Below are 21,915 nucleotides of genomic sequence, written 5' to 3'. Positions count from 1 at the left end.
AGCCTTTACAACGAAACACCATTAAAACATTTGTAGTGTTTGTATCAATTAGGTTTTTCTTTAAAATTGAATGAATATGTCTTCATAGAAGATAGCTTTTATTTGCTGGTATATTAAAATATCATTGGTATTTTGGAATATTAAAACAAAAACCTTTCACAAAAGTCGAAGAGTTGCCAAACTCGGAAAAAGATTCAGAGTTATGCATTAGAGACATTGCCTACATTGCAAATGATTTCCTAAGAAACCCACAAGTGAGGTAAATTATTAAAACCAGTGTGCAGTATATGAAAGAAACAAATCAAAGACAATCAGACAGGTGTTATGTCAAACAGTGAACGTTTATTAAGCTTGATAATAAAGATTGATATCCTAAGGGCTTGCATACAATGCCTCATATATGACATTCTTTAAACTGTCCAGAGGTCAATGCTAGATGATAGGCTATGTTACGTGTAAGTTATGGTCAAACACAGTATAATGAATCCTATTTGTAAAGTAATTTTACCGGTAGGACACATTGTAGTTTTTATTTGTGGGCTTGGACTTATGATTTCTGATTTAATGTATGACAGGAGTTTTGCTCATTGTTGAAGATTGTACGATGGCAAACAGTTGTTTACATCCTAATACTTTCGTCTTTGTTCGATACTTGTCTTATTGGCAGTCTTAACACATCTCCATATATTTTATTTCAAATACTGTAGAAGACAAGAATTTGTTGTGTTTTGATTATTTCAAATGGCATACTTTGTTCAATATCTTAAAGCCTGTGAAAAGGAATCGTATTGTCTAATGTGAAAACTGCTGACCATATTCATGATAACAACATGCCTCTGATATACAGATTAATTCCTGGCTTTGTAGTTTGTACAGCAATTAACTGAAGCTAGATCTTTTATGTCCAGTTCAGGTTCATTATACTTATTTTGGAATTAATCCATAAAGTCAAGTTTTAACAATCTATACCAAGTAGTGACATTGGCAAATACCATTCCAGTCAAGACTACCATGATACCACATGGATCAAAAGAAATAACTATAATCTTTCCCTTCCGTTGTTGAAAGAAAAAGAAGAAAAGATAGGTATAGTGGTAGACATTGCTTTTATTTCATAAATCCTTTAACTAATATCAAATAGTATTAAAAGTAGGATTCTTTTGCTGTTATAATTTTCCTTCTTGCTTTGCTTTGCTTTTTTTTATATCAATGGTTGGAGTTGGTCAAATGAAAGGAAACATGACAACAAAATTGATTTACATACAGAAATATGAATTACTATTTACAATATCACATGTATCAGATTGTCTATTGCACATATCATCAACTCAGATATTCAAGGCTTGCTTTGGCTTTCTCCATTTCATGAAGGAATGAGTAAAACTGGGGAAGCGTCAACTCTGGAAAAATAAAAAATAAAAGTCATTAAACTAAGGTGGATGATTGACAGGAATGTATTAATTGCAAACTCTCATTTTATAAATTGTAATTGTATTTTTTAAATAACTTTTGCTTTTATGGGGAATAGGTTTTCTCTTATCTATTGCGTTCAAGGAAATCAAATCATATAAATTTTAAAAAAAAACATTATTCACAAATATTGATAAGTAGCAAAGTATAGCCATAATCTAAATGGCAGTACTTACATTGCAGTTTTGCTTTACAAAATGACTATCTGTACAGTAGTTGTCGTTTGTTTATGTTATTTATACCTCTTTTTCGTTTCTAGTTTTTTATATAGATTAGACTGTTGGTTTTCCCGTTTGAATGGTTTTACACTAGTAATTTTGGGGCCCTTTATAGCTTTTTGTTCGGTGTGAGCCAAGGCTCAGTGTTGAAGGCTGTACATTGACCTATAATGGTTTACTTTTATAAATTGTTATTTGGATGGAGAGTTGTATCATTAGCACTCACACCACATCTTCCTATATCTATCTAATGCATTCAGGCAAAGATATCAATGAATCACATGCTGTATAAAATTACATTAAACTCACCCATATATGTATTTTTAATTCCATTGCCTGTATTTATAGCCAACTTCAACTAAAATAAATACATGTAAATATAAGTATTGATATAAATGTTTTCTGAGATCAAGTTAAGGTCAATATTATCAACTAATCAATTTTGTCATTTTGAACAATAAAATATGTTTTTAAACTTACAAATCAATATCAAATGGTGAAAATCATGAAGTTTCAAATATGCTAAGATTCAATTCAATATCTTAAAAAAACAATTATAATAATATATATTCAAAATCTGAAAATTTAGACACTTGTAAGATTCTTTTTGTATTTACTATAGCATTACAGTTAGATTCTGTCCTTAAAATAAAAAGAGACTTGAACCTTACTATGATGACAAATTTGGTTCTGTCATTATTGTAAAAATTTCAAATGTTTAATACGTTTTAATGATTATTAAAATGTTTAATCTATTATAAAATCAATCAAGCAACTTGCTGAATATTATTGTGTAACATATTGTGATTATTATAGTTAGACTGCTACATTAATTTCAATCAATGAAATTCACTTCTTTGAAATTGTTATATATACTCTATATGGTCTTACATGTATAGAAGGTATAACAAGTCTTTATAACCAGGTCTGTTTATATATGGTCCAAAAATTAGAAAAAATGTGTATTTTTTTTTAAAATGCCAATTATTTTTAATTATGTCCATTTTTTGTCTTTACTAGAAGGTGACTTGTTGATTATATATTCTATCATTTAAAAAGACTATTTCAGCAACGAAAAAAACACAAACATAAAAAAAATCCTATATTCGGTTTCATGCAAAATTATTAAAAAAAGTAGCTTTGCATTCATTTCCCTATCATTTCTATAGTAATCTTGAACAAAAACCAGTTAACTTCAACCCGTCTAATTTTTTAAACTTTTTTATTTGACTTTTCTTCTCAAAGTCCATTTTAAATAAAGGAGTAAGTTCGGTAAGTGCCATATTTGGCCCCAATTATAAAGTTCATGGTTACAAGACAATAATTGTTTTACATTGCCTTAAAGACATGTGAAAAAGTAAAACAGAGCTGTTTTTGTCAAAGTTTAATTCTAACACGTTGATTTGTACATCCCAAAAAGGTCAAGATAAGGGATTTTGGTGAAATTTGACAAAATCAGCTGGATTTCAACCAAATAAAGGACCACGAAACATAGAGCGCAGGCGTCGACAAGCTTAATATTCAAATAAGACATGTTAAATGTCTTCACAAACATTATTTTAAAAGATCTTTGTTGTCGACGTATGCGCTCTATGTTTCCTGTCAAATAATCTTTGGAAATTTACCCATTTTCATTGATTTTTTCGTGAAAATTCAATATGAGTACAACTTGTGACGTCATAATGGAACGCAGAAACGTAAAATTTTCAACAAAATGGCTTATATCCTATCTAGTCAATGTATTAGCTATAATTTATCGTGATATTGGTAAATAAATCCGAATTTGAAATTTACGCTAAAAAAGGGGGCCATTTTAGGAACTTATCGAACATACTCCTTTGTGAAATCCTTTATTAGATATTTAAACCATCCATTTAAACATTAATATTTATTATTTTTTTAACTTTAACCTCTGTACAACAGAAAATCCAAAGGATTTAAACAGAGATACAACAAGAGTGCACACGCTGAAATGTCTCGCCTTCTATACTATCATTGATATTATGTTGATAGTCCTAAGTATAAAGCTTTATTACAACTGTCTCATAAACTTAACATTAACCAAGATAACTAAACAAAGACCAATGAACCATGAAAATGAGGTCAAGGTCAGATGAACCATGCCAAGCTGACATGAACAGCTAACAATGCTTCTATACAACATATATAGTTGACCTATTACTTATAGTTTAAGAAAAATAGACCAAAACACAAAAAATTAACACTGTGCAATGAACCGTGAAAATGAGGTGATGGTCAAAAGAAACCTGCGCTACTGACATAAAGATCATAAAATATTTCCATACACCAAATATAGTTGACCTATGGCATATAGTATTAGATAAATAGACCAAAACTCAAAAACTTAACTTTGACCACTGAACCATGAAAATGAGGTCAAGGTCACATGACATCTGCCCGCTAGACATGTACACCTTACAATCATTCCATACAACAAATATAGTAGACCTATTGCATATAGTCGTATAAAAACCAGACCAAAACACAAAAATTTAACTATAACCACTGAACCATGAAAATGAGGTCAAGGTCACATGACATCTGCCCGCTAGACATGTACACCTTACAATCATTTCATACAACAAATACAGTAGAACTATTGCATATAGTATGACAAAAACAGACCAAAACACAAAAATTTAACTATAACCACTGAACCATGAAAATGAGGTCAAGGTCAGATGACACCTGCCAGTTGGACATGTACACCTTACAGTCCTTCCATACACCGAATATACAAGCCCTATTGCTTATAGTATCTGAGATACGGACTTGACCACCAAAACTTAACCTTGTTCACTGATCCATAAAATGAGGTCGAGGTCAAGTGAAAACTGTCTGACAGACATGAGGACCTTGCAAGGTACGCACATATCAAATATAGTTATCCTATTATTTACATTAAGAGAGAATTCAACATTACAAAAAATCTGAACTTTTTTTTCAAGTGGTCACTGAACCATGAAAATGAGGTCAAGGACATTGGACATGTGACTGACGGAAACTTCGTAACATGAGGCATCTATATACAAAGTATGAAGCATCCAGGTCTTCCATTTTTTAAAATATAAAGCTTTTAAGAAGTTAGCTAACACCGCCGCCGCCGCCGCCGTAGCACTATCCCTATGTCAAGCTTTCTGCAACAAAAGTTGCAGGCTCGACAACAAAACCAAAATAGAAAGATCATGTTTCTCATCAAACTGAAACAAAATAAAATATTTCATAAAGGGCATTCCTGTCAAGTTGATTGTTCAATATGGCCAGGCTTCCAAATAGGATATGGAAATGGAGATGTAATATTTCATGTGACATATAAACTTTTTATGGAAATCTTTTCAAACATTATATTTTGGAGTTTATTTTATATAATGATATTAATCAATAGTTTTAAAAATGAAAATATGATACTCAGCTATTGCATTGCATTGGGGAAAAAATGAAAAATCAAAATTGACACATCAGAATCAGATTATAGATTTTTTTAATGTTCCACTATTAAACAGAATGTTCTCAATATGTAATCACTTCCAACATGAAGAAAATGGTAAAAATGAAATAACCAATAAGGTTCAATGAGACATAAGAAAAATCACTAACTACTATAAACATATGACACTAGTATACAATTATAGCCTTTGTGTGAGGTCGATACCAGGATATATTGACATGAAAGAAAAATATCGACTGAGGACGAAGTTCAAGGTCGATATACATCTTTGGGTCTATATATCCTGCAATGACCACATACAATGGCTATAATTGTTATATTATTAATTTTTTACCATAATTTTATTAAAATAGTCAGAGCATTATACTCTCTTTCTTCATTCATTTAATTTTGTTAAAATTTTATGGATATTGTCACTTTGACAATAACAACATATAAGTTGTTGTATTTCAATTTTTTTCAATTTTTTTTTGTGTAAATCTTATGTATTTAAAGATTTTTTTTTCAAATAATCCGTCATAAATATACACTTTTAAACACTTTTAATGCTATCATGAAATTTATAAGATGACTTCACAAAGTATATCGTTTTTTTAAGATATTCTAAAAATAACCATGCAATATCACTTTTGCTATCAGACGTTTTCTATCTACCTTCGAAAATAAAATTTAACATGTGACTATCCATGAACGAATCAAATTAGTTAAAATATACAAATTAATAATATTACAGAATATAAAAATAAAGTAGATATGTGATATGTTTGTGAACAAGACAACTATTCCACAGAGTCCAAACTGATGTGGATGTAGGCAACTAAAGGTCACTGTACGGCTTAAATGTAATATTTCTTCTAAGAAACTCTCTGTTGATAAAGCTGACAATTATAGTCTAACCTATAATGCTGAGGGATGCATTTCTTTTATTCAAATATGTAAACAACCAGTTACAATTTCTGTCAATATGCATACACAATATAGTTTTCATAAAAAATGAGAGAAAAGCAAAGCTGTTGTTGGAACATTTCAAAGGGAAAGCAACAAAAAAATAAAGTTAAATTTGGTGCAAATTCAATGATTGTATTATGCATACAATTGATTTCATTTGTACTTGACAAAACTTTATTACATAAAAAGATTCTTATATTATTAATAAATTCCAAAACTAATTATGCACATCAAAGTAACTGTATTTAATACAAACTGCTGATAATTATTTCTACAATAAGAAATATTTTGTATTAAAAAATATGCACGTATGTTAAGGCATGTACCTGTAAAAATGTATTTCCCACTTTGTCTACCTCGCTGCTCGCAGCTGTTACTAAAATAGAATGACGCAATTAGATACTCCTGTACGTAAATACGGACAGTGGTGTAATACAACAGCTTTCATATAATTAATGATTCTGACGATTTGCACTTTTCTTTTTAAATTACTACATATTTGACAAACAGCCAAATTATTGATTTATTATAAATTCATAACTTATAATTTTATCTAATATTAAATTTTAATTGAACAAATCAGTAATTAATCAAGATATAGAATAACATGTATAAGAGTAAAAAGCAACATACAACGGTCATCCTAATAGACAGAGTCTAAATCATTCTAAGACTATTAAAGTTTATCGAAATCATTGGACAAAGTTTTGCCATTTAAACCCAATTTGAAAATAATTTTGAAAAAAAACACAATTACAACAACTTTGTTAATATTAGGGCTACATACAACTTAAAAATAAATAACAGATACTAAATTAGGCAATGGACATTTCAGGCAAATATACATACACATTATCTTTAATATAAACTACAATGAACTAGTTTTGTGAATTGCATTATATTGTTACTGTTACTGTAAAAAGGCAGATTTTCACTACTGTCTTATTTTGTTAGTAAGACTTGACATGTGAAAAAAAATTAGCTGTAAATATTTAGTGGAAAATTGATTCATAGGATGACGACCATACATATATGAACATATAAAAAATATATTACCGATTTACAAATGTGTCGAGTTTTGTGATTGGATAACAACAAAGAGATGTCAGTATATATTCTGGAAGCTGCCAGGGTATATACATGTACTACGTTTTTATCCCAAATTAGAACCTGTTACTATGTGAGGAAGTCAAAAGCTGTACATAACACTAAGGAATGTCAGAGTGTCAGAGGCTCATAGAGGGAAAATGATGACGTGCATCCATCAATTATACATGTTTAATACATAATCTATCAGTTTACACTTCAATTACCAGAATCTTTTAAAATGTTTTTATAATTATTAAATGGACTAAAAAAATATTTTCACAACAAATTACAGAAATTGCTTCGCCGTGCCCTGCTGGATATGACCACAGATGTCCAACCCAGAACAGTTGGGGCTAAAATGGACACAATATTCACACTTGATACAGGTCTGAATTTGGGTTGCAATTATTTTGCTATTGTACAATACACCATGCTGTTGCAAATTGACCCCCCTCCTTACCCCTAACACACACAAAATAAAGTTTAAAGTATAAAATTTACCCCTCCCCCCCTTTTTTTTTATATTTTGTGCAATACACTAAGCTGTTGAGAATTGACCCCCTCCCCCCAAAAAAAAACCCACAAAAGCATTGATCTTCCAAAAACAATGGAGGATTCCAATCCTTTGAAACATCACCCCTACCAACCACACAACCCCTCCCCCCTCCAACCCTGGACCCACCACTGGACCATGTTAAAAAATCAATATTTTAACTGAGTCATGATAGACTTGAAAAATTAAAGAAATCTCAAACAAGCTGACATTATTGATATTGTAATGTAAACAACACTAGTTACAGGTCAATGACTTATGTCAAACTTTAAACATTGCATATGGTACAAAGATCAATAAGATCGATTAAATTAGCAGTGAACCTTGCATCTTCTTATTCACTTTTTTTTTTAGTAATTCTTCTTTTTAAGTTATATGTGTGTTCTAACAAGCAAACAGACACTTAACTTAGAAAGGAGAAGTAACAAAGAGGAAATAAGATTAATCTCACCATTCCCCAGTCTCATACAATAAAGTTTATTTTTTCTGACATTGAACTAGAATTGTATATCTAGAAATTCTAGATACAGGAACATGTATTACCAACAGAAATTAAAACCTACACAATAGTAATCTATGAAGAACAATACTTTCTGAAACTAAATCTTGAAAAATCAATTCTAATAAAATCAATATTAGAGGTAATATAGAAATTTTACAATATGATCATTACAGTATTATGCTTAATATAAGTACCAGGTATTCTAAATTAGTTGCATTATAATGAACTGCACCCAAAAATAATTTGAGAGGTGATTTTTGCAATATTTTTGATAAAACTTTCATAATGTCAAAGCTTGATTTTCTTCGATTGATTGATTGATTGATGTTGGTTACTTTATGTCAAGTGGCAAATATTTCATGCATGTTCAGTACGAGAACAAGTTAACAATAAATACAATAGGTAGGTCTAGTAAAAGAGGCCATCTTGGATGAAGGTCAGGGAAATATGGACTGCCATTGGAAAATGAGGGTATATTAGATAGAGGCAGAAAGAGTTGTCACAAGGGTTCTTAATGTGCACAGAGTGTGGCACTCTCTTTAGGGACATTGGATTTAATGTCCTCATTCTGACCACATGTGGCTGTAAACTTGTATATCCTGCACAGCAAAATGTACGCCCCACATTGAGAAGTGTGTTACTGCTGGTCAGAAGATGACCAGGTGACCATTCTTCTATTCCCCAGTCAACTTTCGAGGGTAATCTTCTTCAAAAAGGGAAAGAAACATTATGTCTATATCTTGGTCTAGATCTGGGCCTATGGTCATAAAACTTGACTCAGTACTAGGGAGTACACAATTTGTCCTTGAATCACAAATTCCAGTATTTTGATTGGTTGATTTCAGGATCTGAGTTCGATAACTGTGCTTGAAAGTTTTTTTTACCGCTATGCTTAATGAAAGTAATAACCAGTTATTGTATTTTTAAATTTGACAAAAATATACATTTTGAACACAATGACATATAAACAAGCATGTTAACCAATCCCATTTGCAACTTTTCTATGAGCAAAGGAGTAATAATAAGAGTAAAATGACACTACCTCCAAATTTCCATTCCATGTCTACAAGCTGATTTACTGTTAATGTCTGTCCTAAAGCACCTTTAGATAAGGCTGCCAAATTGTTGTTCCACTGCAAATTAAATCAGATTCTGTATATTTAAAAGGTTAGATTAAATAACTGAAATATGGACTGAAATATTTGGTAACTTCTAAAATATATTACTAGTAACAATTTATCAATCATGTTTCTATTTTATTTATTTTTACAAAATATAGTTAAGAATTACATTGTTTAAAATTACCGCATTATGTATTTTGATCAGAAAGAGTAATGCTCATTTGCTAAGAAATAAAAAAAAAACCCTGGTAAAACAAGAAGTATGGGAATACAAATAATAATGATAGAATGCTTTTAAATTATCAAATATTTTGTTCATTTCAGGCTGTTTATGAAAAGTGCATGCCAATTTGCTTATTATAAAGCATCAGACTGATAACTTTCTTGTTTTGTTAGAATAAAACAAACTATTATACTTATTTTGCTCAATTACTTCCAAAGGCTCTCTGATTTTAGAAAACTGATAAACATTAGTGGCCCCTCTCATTGTTTAGTTGGCAATTAAATGGAATGAGTGAAGAATATTACAGTTGTATCTAAATTAAAATAAACTATAAAGTAACAGTCTGTTTCTTTCATACATCTTAACGAAGATGAATGTGAAGTAATAGGTCATCATATATGTACCCTGACCCTAATAATTCCTCTGGGGCTCTTTTTACAAAAACAAACTTCATATAAAGAATTATTGTAAATTAATCTGAAATGTGCATTACTTACAGGTATATTTTTCTAAAAAGAGTTTCTGTAAAATGAGTTGCAGACCCTTACATGTAGCTAACCTATTATATAGAACACAAACCTGCTGACAAAAATAATCTGCTTTTTCTTCAGACAAACCTAAACAAAACAAATATAGTCAATTATTTACATGAGTTATTGCCCTTATTACTGTTTTCATAATAAACCACATGTAAAAAGTAAAATAAAATGAAATTTTGCTTCACTGTTATGATAATACTTTAAATGATTTCACTCAAAATATGCATATATTGTTTCTTAAGAATGAAAAAAAATGTGAATAAGACATGAATGTTATTATTCAGCTAAATTAAAATACAGTTCAATCATTGAAAGAGGATTCTGATGAAAGTTTATTTAAACGAAACAGTTTTTGAAAAATTTTCTTTATTGAAATGTTTTTCAAATTACAACAAGAAGCTTGTAAATTTCAGTATAAGGATAACCTTTTCATATAAAATTTGATACTTAAGTTTACAGAAAATGTAAATTGCACATTTAATTAATGGTGGAATCTGTATTTACTACTTCAAATTCAGTAGAAGCATTTACCTAAATTCACAAGATCTTCCTTTAGTTGAGTTACATTTAAACTTTTCTTTAGAGCCCCTGAAATTATAACCATAAAACAATTTGCATTTGTAAAATAATAAAACTTCTAAAATGCATTCTAGAAGACATGTATGTTGTTTTTATGTCTCATTGAATTACTTCCCCTTATCTACTTTCGTTCAAACCTGTTTTCTCCCTTGCCTTCTACAAAACTGCAAAAAGTCACTATCTCCACTTATTATGGAACTGAATCAGTTCTTTTCATGGTTTGCTTATTTCTTTTTTTTTTTCAGTTATGAATTTAATATGCCTTCTAAATCTAAGTCTTATTCCTAGAATAGATTAATCTTATGGATTTGATACTGTAACACACATGCATGTAAGTACAGAACTTTTTTTTCAAATCAGGGCAACAACCATGTCTCTGTACCTAATATCATGAGTTTTACAGTTTGTAAGCGTGCTCTTCAAAAATGTGGATCTAACTCAAGCAAGCTTTTACCACTGACTATAAGGATGTACTATGTTCAGGTTTAGGAATTTGTGTCAGATGTTTGGACTCCTTAGTTTTCCCCCTACTATACAGGATAACATATGTTGCTCCCCTCCTATAACACCCATTGTCTTTTCATATAAGACTTCAATAGCCCAAAAAAAGTAATTTATTAAAATTTAAGCAGATTCTGGATTTCTTTTCGTTTGATTTGAGGCCCAAATAATACCAATGCAAATATTCAAGGTAAAATTCAGAGTCCTGCCATTTTTTTAATTAAATATTTTGAAAAGGATAGAGATCAATAACCTATCAATATTTTAAGCTTATTTTTTTCTTTAACTAATGCTCTTTCAATGTTAGGTATTTTTTAATTTCATCTCAGTACATATTTAAAACTTAACTCAAAGTTCAATAGTCTGAAATGTTGTATTTCTGACAGCTGATACCTTGTGAATTTGCATATTTAAATGTGACTGAGTGTAATTTTATAGTACAAGGCCAGAGAAAAGTGTCCAATCAGCAAACTTGTTTAACCTATTTTCTGTTTACAATAAAGAAGAACAATAAGTAAATTACTAAACAAAATTGTTTTCAAGAATCAACTGAAATTTCTTACCATTTGGGATTGCTATCAAACTTTTAAATACACCTTTTAATGCATTGCTGTTCACACTGTTTTGTTCTGCAAAGTCTTCAAGTTTTGTCATCAACCTGGATGCCTAGTAAAACAGAATTTAAGAGCATAAACTATACTAAGGTATACAATATCATCTCATAATTGACCCAAAATCTAAAAAGCTAAAGAAACTATATAAAGATGTGTCATCAACGCTGAATTCTACAAACAACCAAAAAGCAACTACCGTATACATGGCATAAGACTTCTACTGATGAGATTCCTAACTAGTGATCGTATGAGGCATACATTTTTGTTCTGTTTAAGTGTATCTTTTATGTAGAAGAGGTATATTTATGTTCTGTTTTCTTGAGGTGTATTGTTTTTATGAGTATTATAAAGTTGAGAAAGGAAATGGGGAATATGTCAAAGAGACAACAACCTGACCAAAGAGCAGACAAATTTATTGGGGTGTAAAAGCATTGACCGAAGTACATTTTGTATGAAGCGCGGAAGCGCTTCATTCTAAAAATGTACGCACGGTCAACGCTTTTACAACCCTATAAAGTTACAAAAAGAAGCATTCAGTACTTATAATTACATTTTTTAGCTATGATCAATAAAAACGAATTTTATATATTTTATTATTTAATTCACCCGTGCACTTTATTGTTGGAGCACATGTTATCATGAATGAAAAGTTGTATTGAGCAATGCAACTGCTTACGGAATAACATGTGATGTGCAGTTAGCCAATCAGAATAAAATATTATAATGAAACATACATCTAATGTAATTATTATTGAATAATTCATACAAATATAACTTTAATATATATATCATTCTATGAGCAATATCCTTGTATGCTCATAACATAGATTGCTTATTTCACCTTTTTTCTTTGTATAAGTACTGTAATCTTTTTCACTGGACTAGTTGATCAATAATGATTGCAATTACTTTTAGAATCATATTTGCTCTTCTAGATTATATATTCTATTTAATAGCCAATTGACCTCTTCATCAGTAATGATTTACTAAATATACATGTATAACAAATTTGGAAAATCATATGAACATTTGTTTTTATTTCTATATTTCATGTATTTAAATATTTTTATTTCTTTACTTTTATTTCTGACACATTTACACTCTTTTCTTACTTTAAAACAGTTCTAGAGAAATTGATGATTTTAAGCAAATGCATTTTCTTCAAATGTTTAAATTTCACAACAAACACTAGGACATATTTTAAGTTATTACATGTTTCATAATCTGTGTTTCACTAAATACAAATTTATATATGGATTACCTTTCCTGGTTCAGACAAAAATTCCAATGAATATTCCACCAGTTCATTAAATTGCTGAAAGTAAAATAATAAGACATACAGAAATCTTTTCAAGGATCTTAAATATGACAAGCCTCTGATGCACAACCCCATATAGCAGGCTATTTTTGTGGGTGTAGAATTTCATGGCTTACGGCAACAAAGTATAGGAAACCAGATGCCTCACAGGGAGCGCAGCTTTATACGACCGCAGATGTCGAACCCTGAACGCTTGGGGCAAGTATGGACACAACATTCAAGCTGGATTTAGCTCTGAATTTGGATTGTGATTAAATAGTTGACACAGCATAGGTTTCTGACACAGAATGAATGTGGTCTAATGAACTTAAACATTTTTTTTTTGCTTTTGAGCAATTCACTTTGCTGTTGAATTTTAATCCTCTCAAAAAAAAAAATGTTTGAAGAAATTTTCTTTTTATTTCTTAAATCTGAAAAATTGAACAACCCCCCAATTTTTTTTCATCTCCGCCTTTCCCTTATTCCAAAAATGATCTCAATTCAAATTTCTAATGGAGTTTGCAACAATTACTACTCATTTAAATACATCAAAAAATATTAAAATATAAAATGTCATGGTTAAAATTAATCTTAATTAATAGTAACTTCTAAAAAAATAAATGGGGAATGTGTCCAAAGGGACACAGATGATGCCCCCACTAGCATATAACGTTAAAAAGGGACATAACTCAAGAACTGTAAAAGTGAAGCTGCCAAAAATTGTACTTGAACTGAGTTTAGAGGTACTAAGAATTATATAAACATTTCATTAAACTTATAATTAGTTGAGACAAACTTAAGTTAAGAAAACAGAAACGAAAAAAATCTTCAATTTTTCCACTTGTAAAGGGACATAACCCTAGAATGGTAATCAAAGTGCTTGTAATCACTGAATGGCAAATATTGTTTTAATTTATCAGTTGGTAGTAAAAGTGAATATTGCATTGTATATTGTATATAGCATTGATTTAAGTTGATTCAACTCCTATTCTGAACAAAGAAAGATAACTTCAATTTTCAAAGATTAATAATCATGGCTAAAAATATACAAAAAAAATTCATCAGCAACATTTTATATTGGCAAATTTACAATGAAGTTCATAAAACTAAAGTTATTGGTAAATTTCCTATGGAATTATTAATAATAAAGTTTTTGGCAAATTTCCAATATACATAATTTAAAAGAAGTTTAGGTGAGATATTCAAATGAGTTTCAATTACCAACCTTACACTGCTTTTAAATTATGTTTTGTACTTAAGTAATTGTCTATTAACCTGGAAACCCTTTTCACCCCTTTTTTGCACCTTATTCCTTAATGGTTTGAGCCATAACTCCCAAAGACAATTCTTACCATCCGTTTGTGGTATTCCAATATCCAAAATCTAAATACATGGTTAGATTCAGCATATCAAAGAACCCCAAGAATGCAGTTTTTGATGAAATCAAATAAAGTTCAATTTAAGACCCTTTAGACCTCACTGTGGACCAATTTGATAACCGTGCCCAAATATCATCAATCTAAATACATGGTTAGATTCAGCATATCGAAGAACCCCATATATTCAATTTTTGTTGAAATCAAACAAAGTTTAATTTTGGACCCCAATTTTGACCAACTTGAAAACTGGGCCCATAATCAAAAAACTAAGTACATGTTTAGATTCAGCATATCAAAGAACCCCAAGAATTCATTTTTTGTTAAAATCAAACTAAGTTTAATTTTGGACCCTTTGGCCCCCTTTGGACCTTAATGTAGACCAATTTGAAAACGGGACCAAAAATTAAGAATCTAAATAAACGGTTAGATTCGCATATCAAAGAACCCCCATAGTTCAATTTTTGATGAAATCAAACAGTTTAATTTTGGACCCTTTTGGCCCCTAATGCCTAATCTGTTGGAACCAAAACTCCCAAAATCAATCCCAACCTTCCTTTTGTAGTCATAAACCTTGTGTTAAAATTTCATAGATTTCTATTTACTTATACTAAAGTCATTGTGCAAAAACCAAGAAGAATGCTTATTGGGGAGCTTTTTTTTGGCCCCTAATCCCTAAACTGTTGGAACCAAAAACTCCCAAAATCAATCCCAACCTTCCGTTTGTGGTCATAAACCTTATGTTAAAATTTCATAGATTTCTGCTTACTTATACTAAAGTTATTGTGAGAAAACCAAGAAAAATGCTTATTTGGGCCCTTTTGGCCCCTAATTCCTAAACTGTTGGGACCAAAACTCCAATAATCAATCCCAACCTTCCTTTTATGGTCATAAACCTTGTGTTTAAATTTCATAGATTTCTATTTACTTATACTAAAGTTATAGTGTGAAAATCAAATGTCTTCGGACGACGACGAAGCCAACATCATACCTATATACGATAACCCACTGTACAGTAAACGATGACATGATAATAATTAAGTCAGGTAATTCTGCCTCCCAATTATTGAAGGTGTGATTAATCATAAAAAAAGCGAGAAACCCAAAAAGGCCCATAAAACTTAGAATTGAACAGACTATAATCAGAATCTTGTTAACAAAGAGTTGTTGTTGGTGTTTTAAGCACCACTTTTGGGTTATTTTGAGGCGGTCAGTTTTTATAGTTGGAGGAAGCCAGAGTGCCCAGAAAAAAACACTGACCATTGATAATAAAACTAACACCCCTAGTTGTAAGCAAAGAGTAAATACAGGACCTTTGATTTAATCATATTGGACATAAAAACCAACGCAATATAAAAAAATTGTTAACAAAATTACAGATTTTTTTCTCATATTGATACACAATCAAAATACATTATCCATTTTTTAAAGACATGAATCAAATATTCAACAAAATTCAACCTATCACATAATGTTAACTTTCAAACATATGCCACTAGTGAAGCATGATCTGCTCATCATACAGATCTGATATCACCTTTTTTTTTGGGGGGGGGGGGGGGGAGGAACAATAAAATATTTAGATTTGTGTTGGAAAATACATTGAAATGGCTGGACAATCTTGTGTGGGAGATTGTGGGATAATTCCTTGCTTAAATTAAAGCAGAAGACAGTCTCATGGTAGTTAGCTCTCCTCAAGTGTGGGAAACTGAGGGCAATCTGACAAATGGTATTGCCGTGGCCCTGTCACTTCACATCTCTTTTTTTATACAGGTATATAATATGTAAGAGTTACAGCAAGGTTGCTTTGATGATAAGTCTTACTGTAGACATTTACCTTGTGAGCTGGAAAATTAAGTCTGACTCAACAGATTGGTCTTGCTCAAAGCAAGGTTCATATGAAAATATATGCTTGAAATATTTGCCACTGGAAATAAAGAATATACCAAAGCAATCAGTCATCTACAAACTAAACACATAATCAGAAGACTTGCCATTTTGAATCTCATAGTCACTTGGACATGTTCACAGGTTATTTAAGTAAAATGATCCATAATCTGTTCAATATCTCTTTCTCAGACTAGTGCTGTAGATGCCTAAGATGGTCATATGATAATTGTTTATTGGGAGGGATATCCATACATATAGATATAAGAAGATGTGGTATGGGTGTCAATGAGACAACTGTCCAGTCCATCCAAATGGTTACTTTTTGAAAAAAAATAAAAAAACACATTTTTTTTAAATCCAAATTTTTAGCTTAAAATATTTTACCAATCATAGTTATTTTTGGTTGCTTCATTGTTGACCCCCCTTTTTTTCAGACTATAATTTGAATTTAGAAACAAAAACTTACAAGTAAAGGGTATCAATCAACTCAAAATTGCCTGATTAATCATTATCAATTAAGCTTTTGTCAATTCAGGCTAAATTTTCAAAAAAAACAACATATATAGACCTATACCCATATTTCTGGAAATTCAAAAATAGACCCAAATTAACATGTGACCCATGCCATATTTTGGTGGGTAAAACAGTTCAAATTCTTAATTTTTTTTTTACATAATGCTCAGCTAGCCACCTAACAGGTTTTTTGGGGGGTATAGTGTTGGGTACCCTCTTAAGTATGGTCTGCAACACGGTGCCTTGGCCCACACCGAACTGCAAGCTATAAGGGGCCCCAAAAATGACTATTGTAAAACCATTCAAAGGGGGAAAACAAACTGTCTAATCTATATAAGAAACACTTATGAACCACATAAACAAACGCCAACTACTGAACATCAGATTATATATATACAAATCTAGTTCTGAATTCATAGATCCATCATTTTGTAACCGGAGAGCATGTTTCTACTCTACAAATTTATATCGTCACCACCGAGATTCGAACCCTGGTCGCCTGCGTGAAGTCAAAGAATGGATTCTCTAGCTCAGTTGATTAAGACTGGTTTTATATGTTCTACCTGTACTAAGGAGGGGAAGCAACCCTGCTACAATTTACGAAATAAGCCATCAAAACTGGGAATAGAAAATTGTCTCAGGTCAAATCAAAAAGTTAAAAATTGCCTTTCAAGAGTCATATTTTTTGGGACTAGCTAACCTTTTGAATGATAAAGTGGTAGGGAAAACGACAATATCTTATCTTTAAAATGATATATGAATTACATTTGTTTGAAACTTGTTCAAAGTCTGTATATCTGTAAACATAGATTCAGGAGGTGTTTCCTTGCTGAAATGAAAAGTAGCTGCCATGTTTAATGTCACATGACTTTCCTACGGATGAATCTGATAACCAATAAATGTATTGGTGGATGGTCACGACCGATAAATAAACGACCCCAACGTACTTCTATTTATATGGATAGTCGACCTTCGTATGGATAGAAACAAGTGCCTGTGGTACAATCATAACAATGTATAAATCAGGACAAAATTTTTAAACAGAGCAATGATAAAAAAAAAACAATAAATAGACCCTATACGGTAATTTAAGGTGGTATGGGAGTCTCAAATAAAAATGATAGAATTTGCTCATACTTTGCCAAAACGTAGTATAGATTGATAAATGTTCAAACTGAAATTATAAAAGAAATTGATAGTTTATCGTGCATTTTCTCAAACTACAGGTTGTGACAAAGTGGCATATTTTGTATGGATTATACAGGGAAAACAGTATTATGTGATAAGAAGCTAAACTAAATGATTGAATTGGAATTACCAAACTGAGATAGCTTTTAGACATAGCCAGAACTAGTAGTGCTTTTGCTAATGTATGTATGTATGTTCCGTATCTCCCTCCTTTAGTAGGAGCACCACCATGGGTTATGGTGTAAAAACGAAGACATTTAACACACTGTATCGGTACAGATTTAATGTGAGCATTTGCCTATCCAGTCTCCCAGCCTGGCCGTGACGGGTCTTACCACCAGAAAGTTAACCTTCCCCAAAACAATAAGTACAATGTAATAAAGCATACGAACACACCCATGCACTCACCTGACTCGCTCATCCTCAAAAATATAAAAAATGCATAATATAAAAAAACATTATATATATATACAAAATAAGGGATAAGGTCACCCCGGATGCCGCACAAATGCCTAGACAACGAACGGGAAACCGGAGAGGACATACTTGGAATCCAAACCGATACCGCTAAATGCCCAGCTGTATTCCTGGTAGAGGAAAGCCGAAAATCCTATGATAAAGGATCTCGGAAAGAAACTACCGATCCATCAGGGGAACAGCTAAAACCCTCAGACATCAAATAGATTGGTCTGATAGTTTCCCACATGGAAACTACTAATGGATCCCATCTGACTGTACATGACTCAAACAAACCTGAAAATATCTGCAGAAACCTTTCTCAACAAAAAAATATAATCCAAATCATAAAATATACGATGTAAGGATAATAATATTTATCCATGAAATGATCTGAAATCAATTTGACAAAACAATTAATATTCATAATATGTAAATGAGAATTGTACCACGTGATAATAGTTAGAACTGGACTGGCTTGATAGACTTGATATCATTAAAATCTTTAAAACACGGATATTTAAGGAATAACAGTACTGTAGTTGAAGAGTTGCCACCGTCAATTGTAGATTTGACGGTCGCACAGTCACAGTGTAGATACTATTCTGTACGCTATCCGGAAGTCGAGATTTTCGAAGCGAGAACTTTTTGGATCACATTTTAAATTTGTTTGATATGCTATATTAAACGGTAAAATGTTCATCTGTACATTGCTTAATGATTAATTCAGCTGACATCTATATTCACAAATGGTTTAAAATTAAATTTAGCACATTCATTATTCGTATCTTTGCCTTAATCAAGAGATTTTCAAGTGCATCACTAAGAAAAATCAGTCGGTGAACCTAAAAACAATCTTTTTGCACCCTTACTGTACAAATTAACGTAAGAACCAGACTTAATTTACTAAATAAAGTATATTTAAAGTTGTGGTAAAAGATTCAGCCAGATCTTTGAAGCCAGAAATAAGAAAATTACACTTGTTTGAATTTCTCATTGTACGATCAGTCTCGCTTGTATATTTTGAAACTGTATGATCAGTCTTTATTTCACTGTATTCTAGTGGTGATTTCAAAGTTATTTACGATACATTAGAAGATGGCATTTTTCTAAATAACACAAATATATTTTAATAAATTCACATCCTGAAAACTTATCAAACATGTTTTAGCTTGATAGCGTGTACTCGACTTACTACATTAAGTATAAGGATGTTTGAATGTTGCTGAAATAAGAGAAAGGTTTTTTCGTTTATATAAAATTCAAAAATGTCCTCCGTTATACTTAAAATTGTATTTTTATTCAATTGTTATATAAAAATGCATGTATTTACAAACAATCGAGGCCGTACTGTAGCCTATAATTGATCACAGTTCTTTCACTTTGTTTTGGATGTAGATCTGTCTCTTTCACACTCAATTGTACACCACTTTGTAAAGCGGTGGTATAGTGGTAATGAAGTCCGTCTTTCCGTTCGTCCGTTGGACCGGTACAACATGTTTCGCCGGTTTTGTAAGCGCATCTCCTCATAAACCACTTAATTTACATTGGTTATATTTATGATGCTATACATACTTTTAAGATGTGCAAAGCACTTAATAGATATAGGAGTAAACAAATGATGAAAAAAAGCACCAAAACAAAACCGTTCTGTTAGCCAGTTTGAAATCCTCGCTTCGAAAATCGCGACTTCCGGATAGCGTACAGAATAGTATCTACACTGTGACAGTTTTACTGGCGACGCGTAGCGGAGACAGTAAAACGGAGATTTGCGACCGTCAAATCAAAATTGACGGTGGCAACTCTTCAACTACAGTACTGTTATTCCAATTCTAATGCATTACAAAAAGAAAAAATACGACAAAACTTGAAAAAATGTCTAATTTGTCAAATTAAAAAAAATCGGCGAAACTTCATTGTGAACATATATTTGTTCCGCATAATACTTGTTCCCTCCGGAACAAAACTATGGATAATAAAAGTTCTTGGGATCAAACATTTCATAATATTATTTCCACCTTCATAAGATATTTACCTGGAACTAAAATGTCATATGGTTTCATAATATTTGTTCCTTTAAAGAAAAAGTGTCATTTGATTTTTTACACCTGCTTACCTCTTAATTAATGTTCACCTCACATGACATTTACCTGTACATATTTTTAATATTTTATTACTGCATGCTGCACTGTGATCATATAATAAATATTTCTGGAACTTTAATTATTTAATAACCATGATAACAATTCCTGCAACATTTGTAATATAGCCATTATTCCAATATGCCTGGAACTTTTATAATACAACAAATATTCCTAGAACTTTTATAATATAACAAATATTCCTGGAACTTTTTATAATATAACAAATTTTCCGGGAACTTTTATGATATAACAAATATTCCTGGAACTTTTATTATATAAAACATTGGTCCATGATATTTATTCCAAAGAACTTTTAGTATATAACAAAAGTTCCATTGGGAACTTTCCTTATGCAATATTTTATCCTTTTTGAAAGAAATTTTCTTATAGCATTGGATAAAATATTATATAAGGAAAGTTCCCAATGGAACTTTTGTTATATGCTAAAAGTCCTTTGGAACAAATATTATGGAGGAACTTATATTCTGTCACATCATGACTGATGATTTTGGCACGAAGACGTCATGGCTAAACGTGACGTCATACAAATGAAAACTGACAAACTGGAGGTTATTACGTTACCTGTACGCTTCAAATTCGGATAAAATTACATAAAAACGGCGAATTCGAGGAAGGTGTTGTTTTATTTTCGATTATATAGTAGTAATCGAACATTTGTTGATTCATCAATTCAAAATGGCGGGTCCCTCCTTAGTTACGCCTGGTCAACTGTGGATTTGACGGCAACTTTTAGCCAATGAAAAAAAATTGTTACCGGCATCCAAATTGCATTAGAATATAAGTTGTCCGTCACAGAGTCCTTAATTATTTAAAATCACTCTGTCTCGGCAACCTGTCTATCAGTATCACTTAAATTAAAATTAAAACAGACATTTTTTTCAAAATTCCCTATCATTTTAATATAATTTCCGTGACTCGTATCCAATTTCTTTTGTTTATAATAATATTCAAATAAGCAAAGTGGCGTTGATTTCTGGATATGAAAATGCTTTGAGTATCAAAAGAAATGATAAGGTCACCGTGTTTTCCCCCAGTTAAAATACATAATAGGAAAATTCCATGTAGATTCCTTCAGAAAATGCACTTTTTCAGAGCTGAAACTACTATAACACGTTATAGTAGTCTTAGTTCAGAGGTATCTCCCCTTAAAATGCCAATCTAAAAAAATCAACCAAAAAAATATAATCTACCTTTGTAAAAATAT

At 31.1% G+C, this 21,915-nt stretch overlaps 1 protein-coding gene across 1 annotated transcript; it reads right to left on the bottom strand.

Moving 5' to 3' along the window:
• Positions 1-1,089: 1,089 nt before the first annotated feature.
• LOC143071645 (COMM domain-containing protein 7-like) lies at positions 1,090-17,790 on the bottom strand. Its single transcript, XM_076246111.1, has 9 exons — positions 17,668-17,790; positions 13,088-13,141; positions 11,776-11,878; positions 10,664-10,720; positions 10,173-10,210; positions 9,292-9,382; positions 6,432-6,481; positions 1,998-2,046; positions 1,090-1,400 (listed from the first exon to the last, which is right to left on the bottom strand). The coding sequence occupies exons 1-9, from the start codon at positions 17,752-17,754 to the stop codon at positions 1,324-1,326; spliced, it is 606 nt and encodes a 201-aa protein (XP_076102226.1). The 5' UTR covers positions 17,755-17,790; the 3' UTR covers positions 1,090-1,323.
• Between the last annotated feature and the right edge of the window lie 4,125 nt (positions 17,791-21,915).

This window comes from Mytilus galloprovincialis, chromosome 1, assembly GCF_965363235.1.
Source record: "Mytilus galloprovincialis chromosome 1, xbMytGall1.hap1.1, whole genome shotgun sequence".
In the NCBI taxonomy this organism is placed as follows: Eukaryota; Metazoa; Mollusca; class Bivalvia; order Mytilida; family Mytilidae; genus Mytilus; species Mytilus galloprovincialis.
Note: the sequence above shows the minus strand (reverse complement) of the source record. Positions and strands in the feature narration are given on the sequence as shown.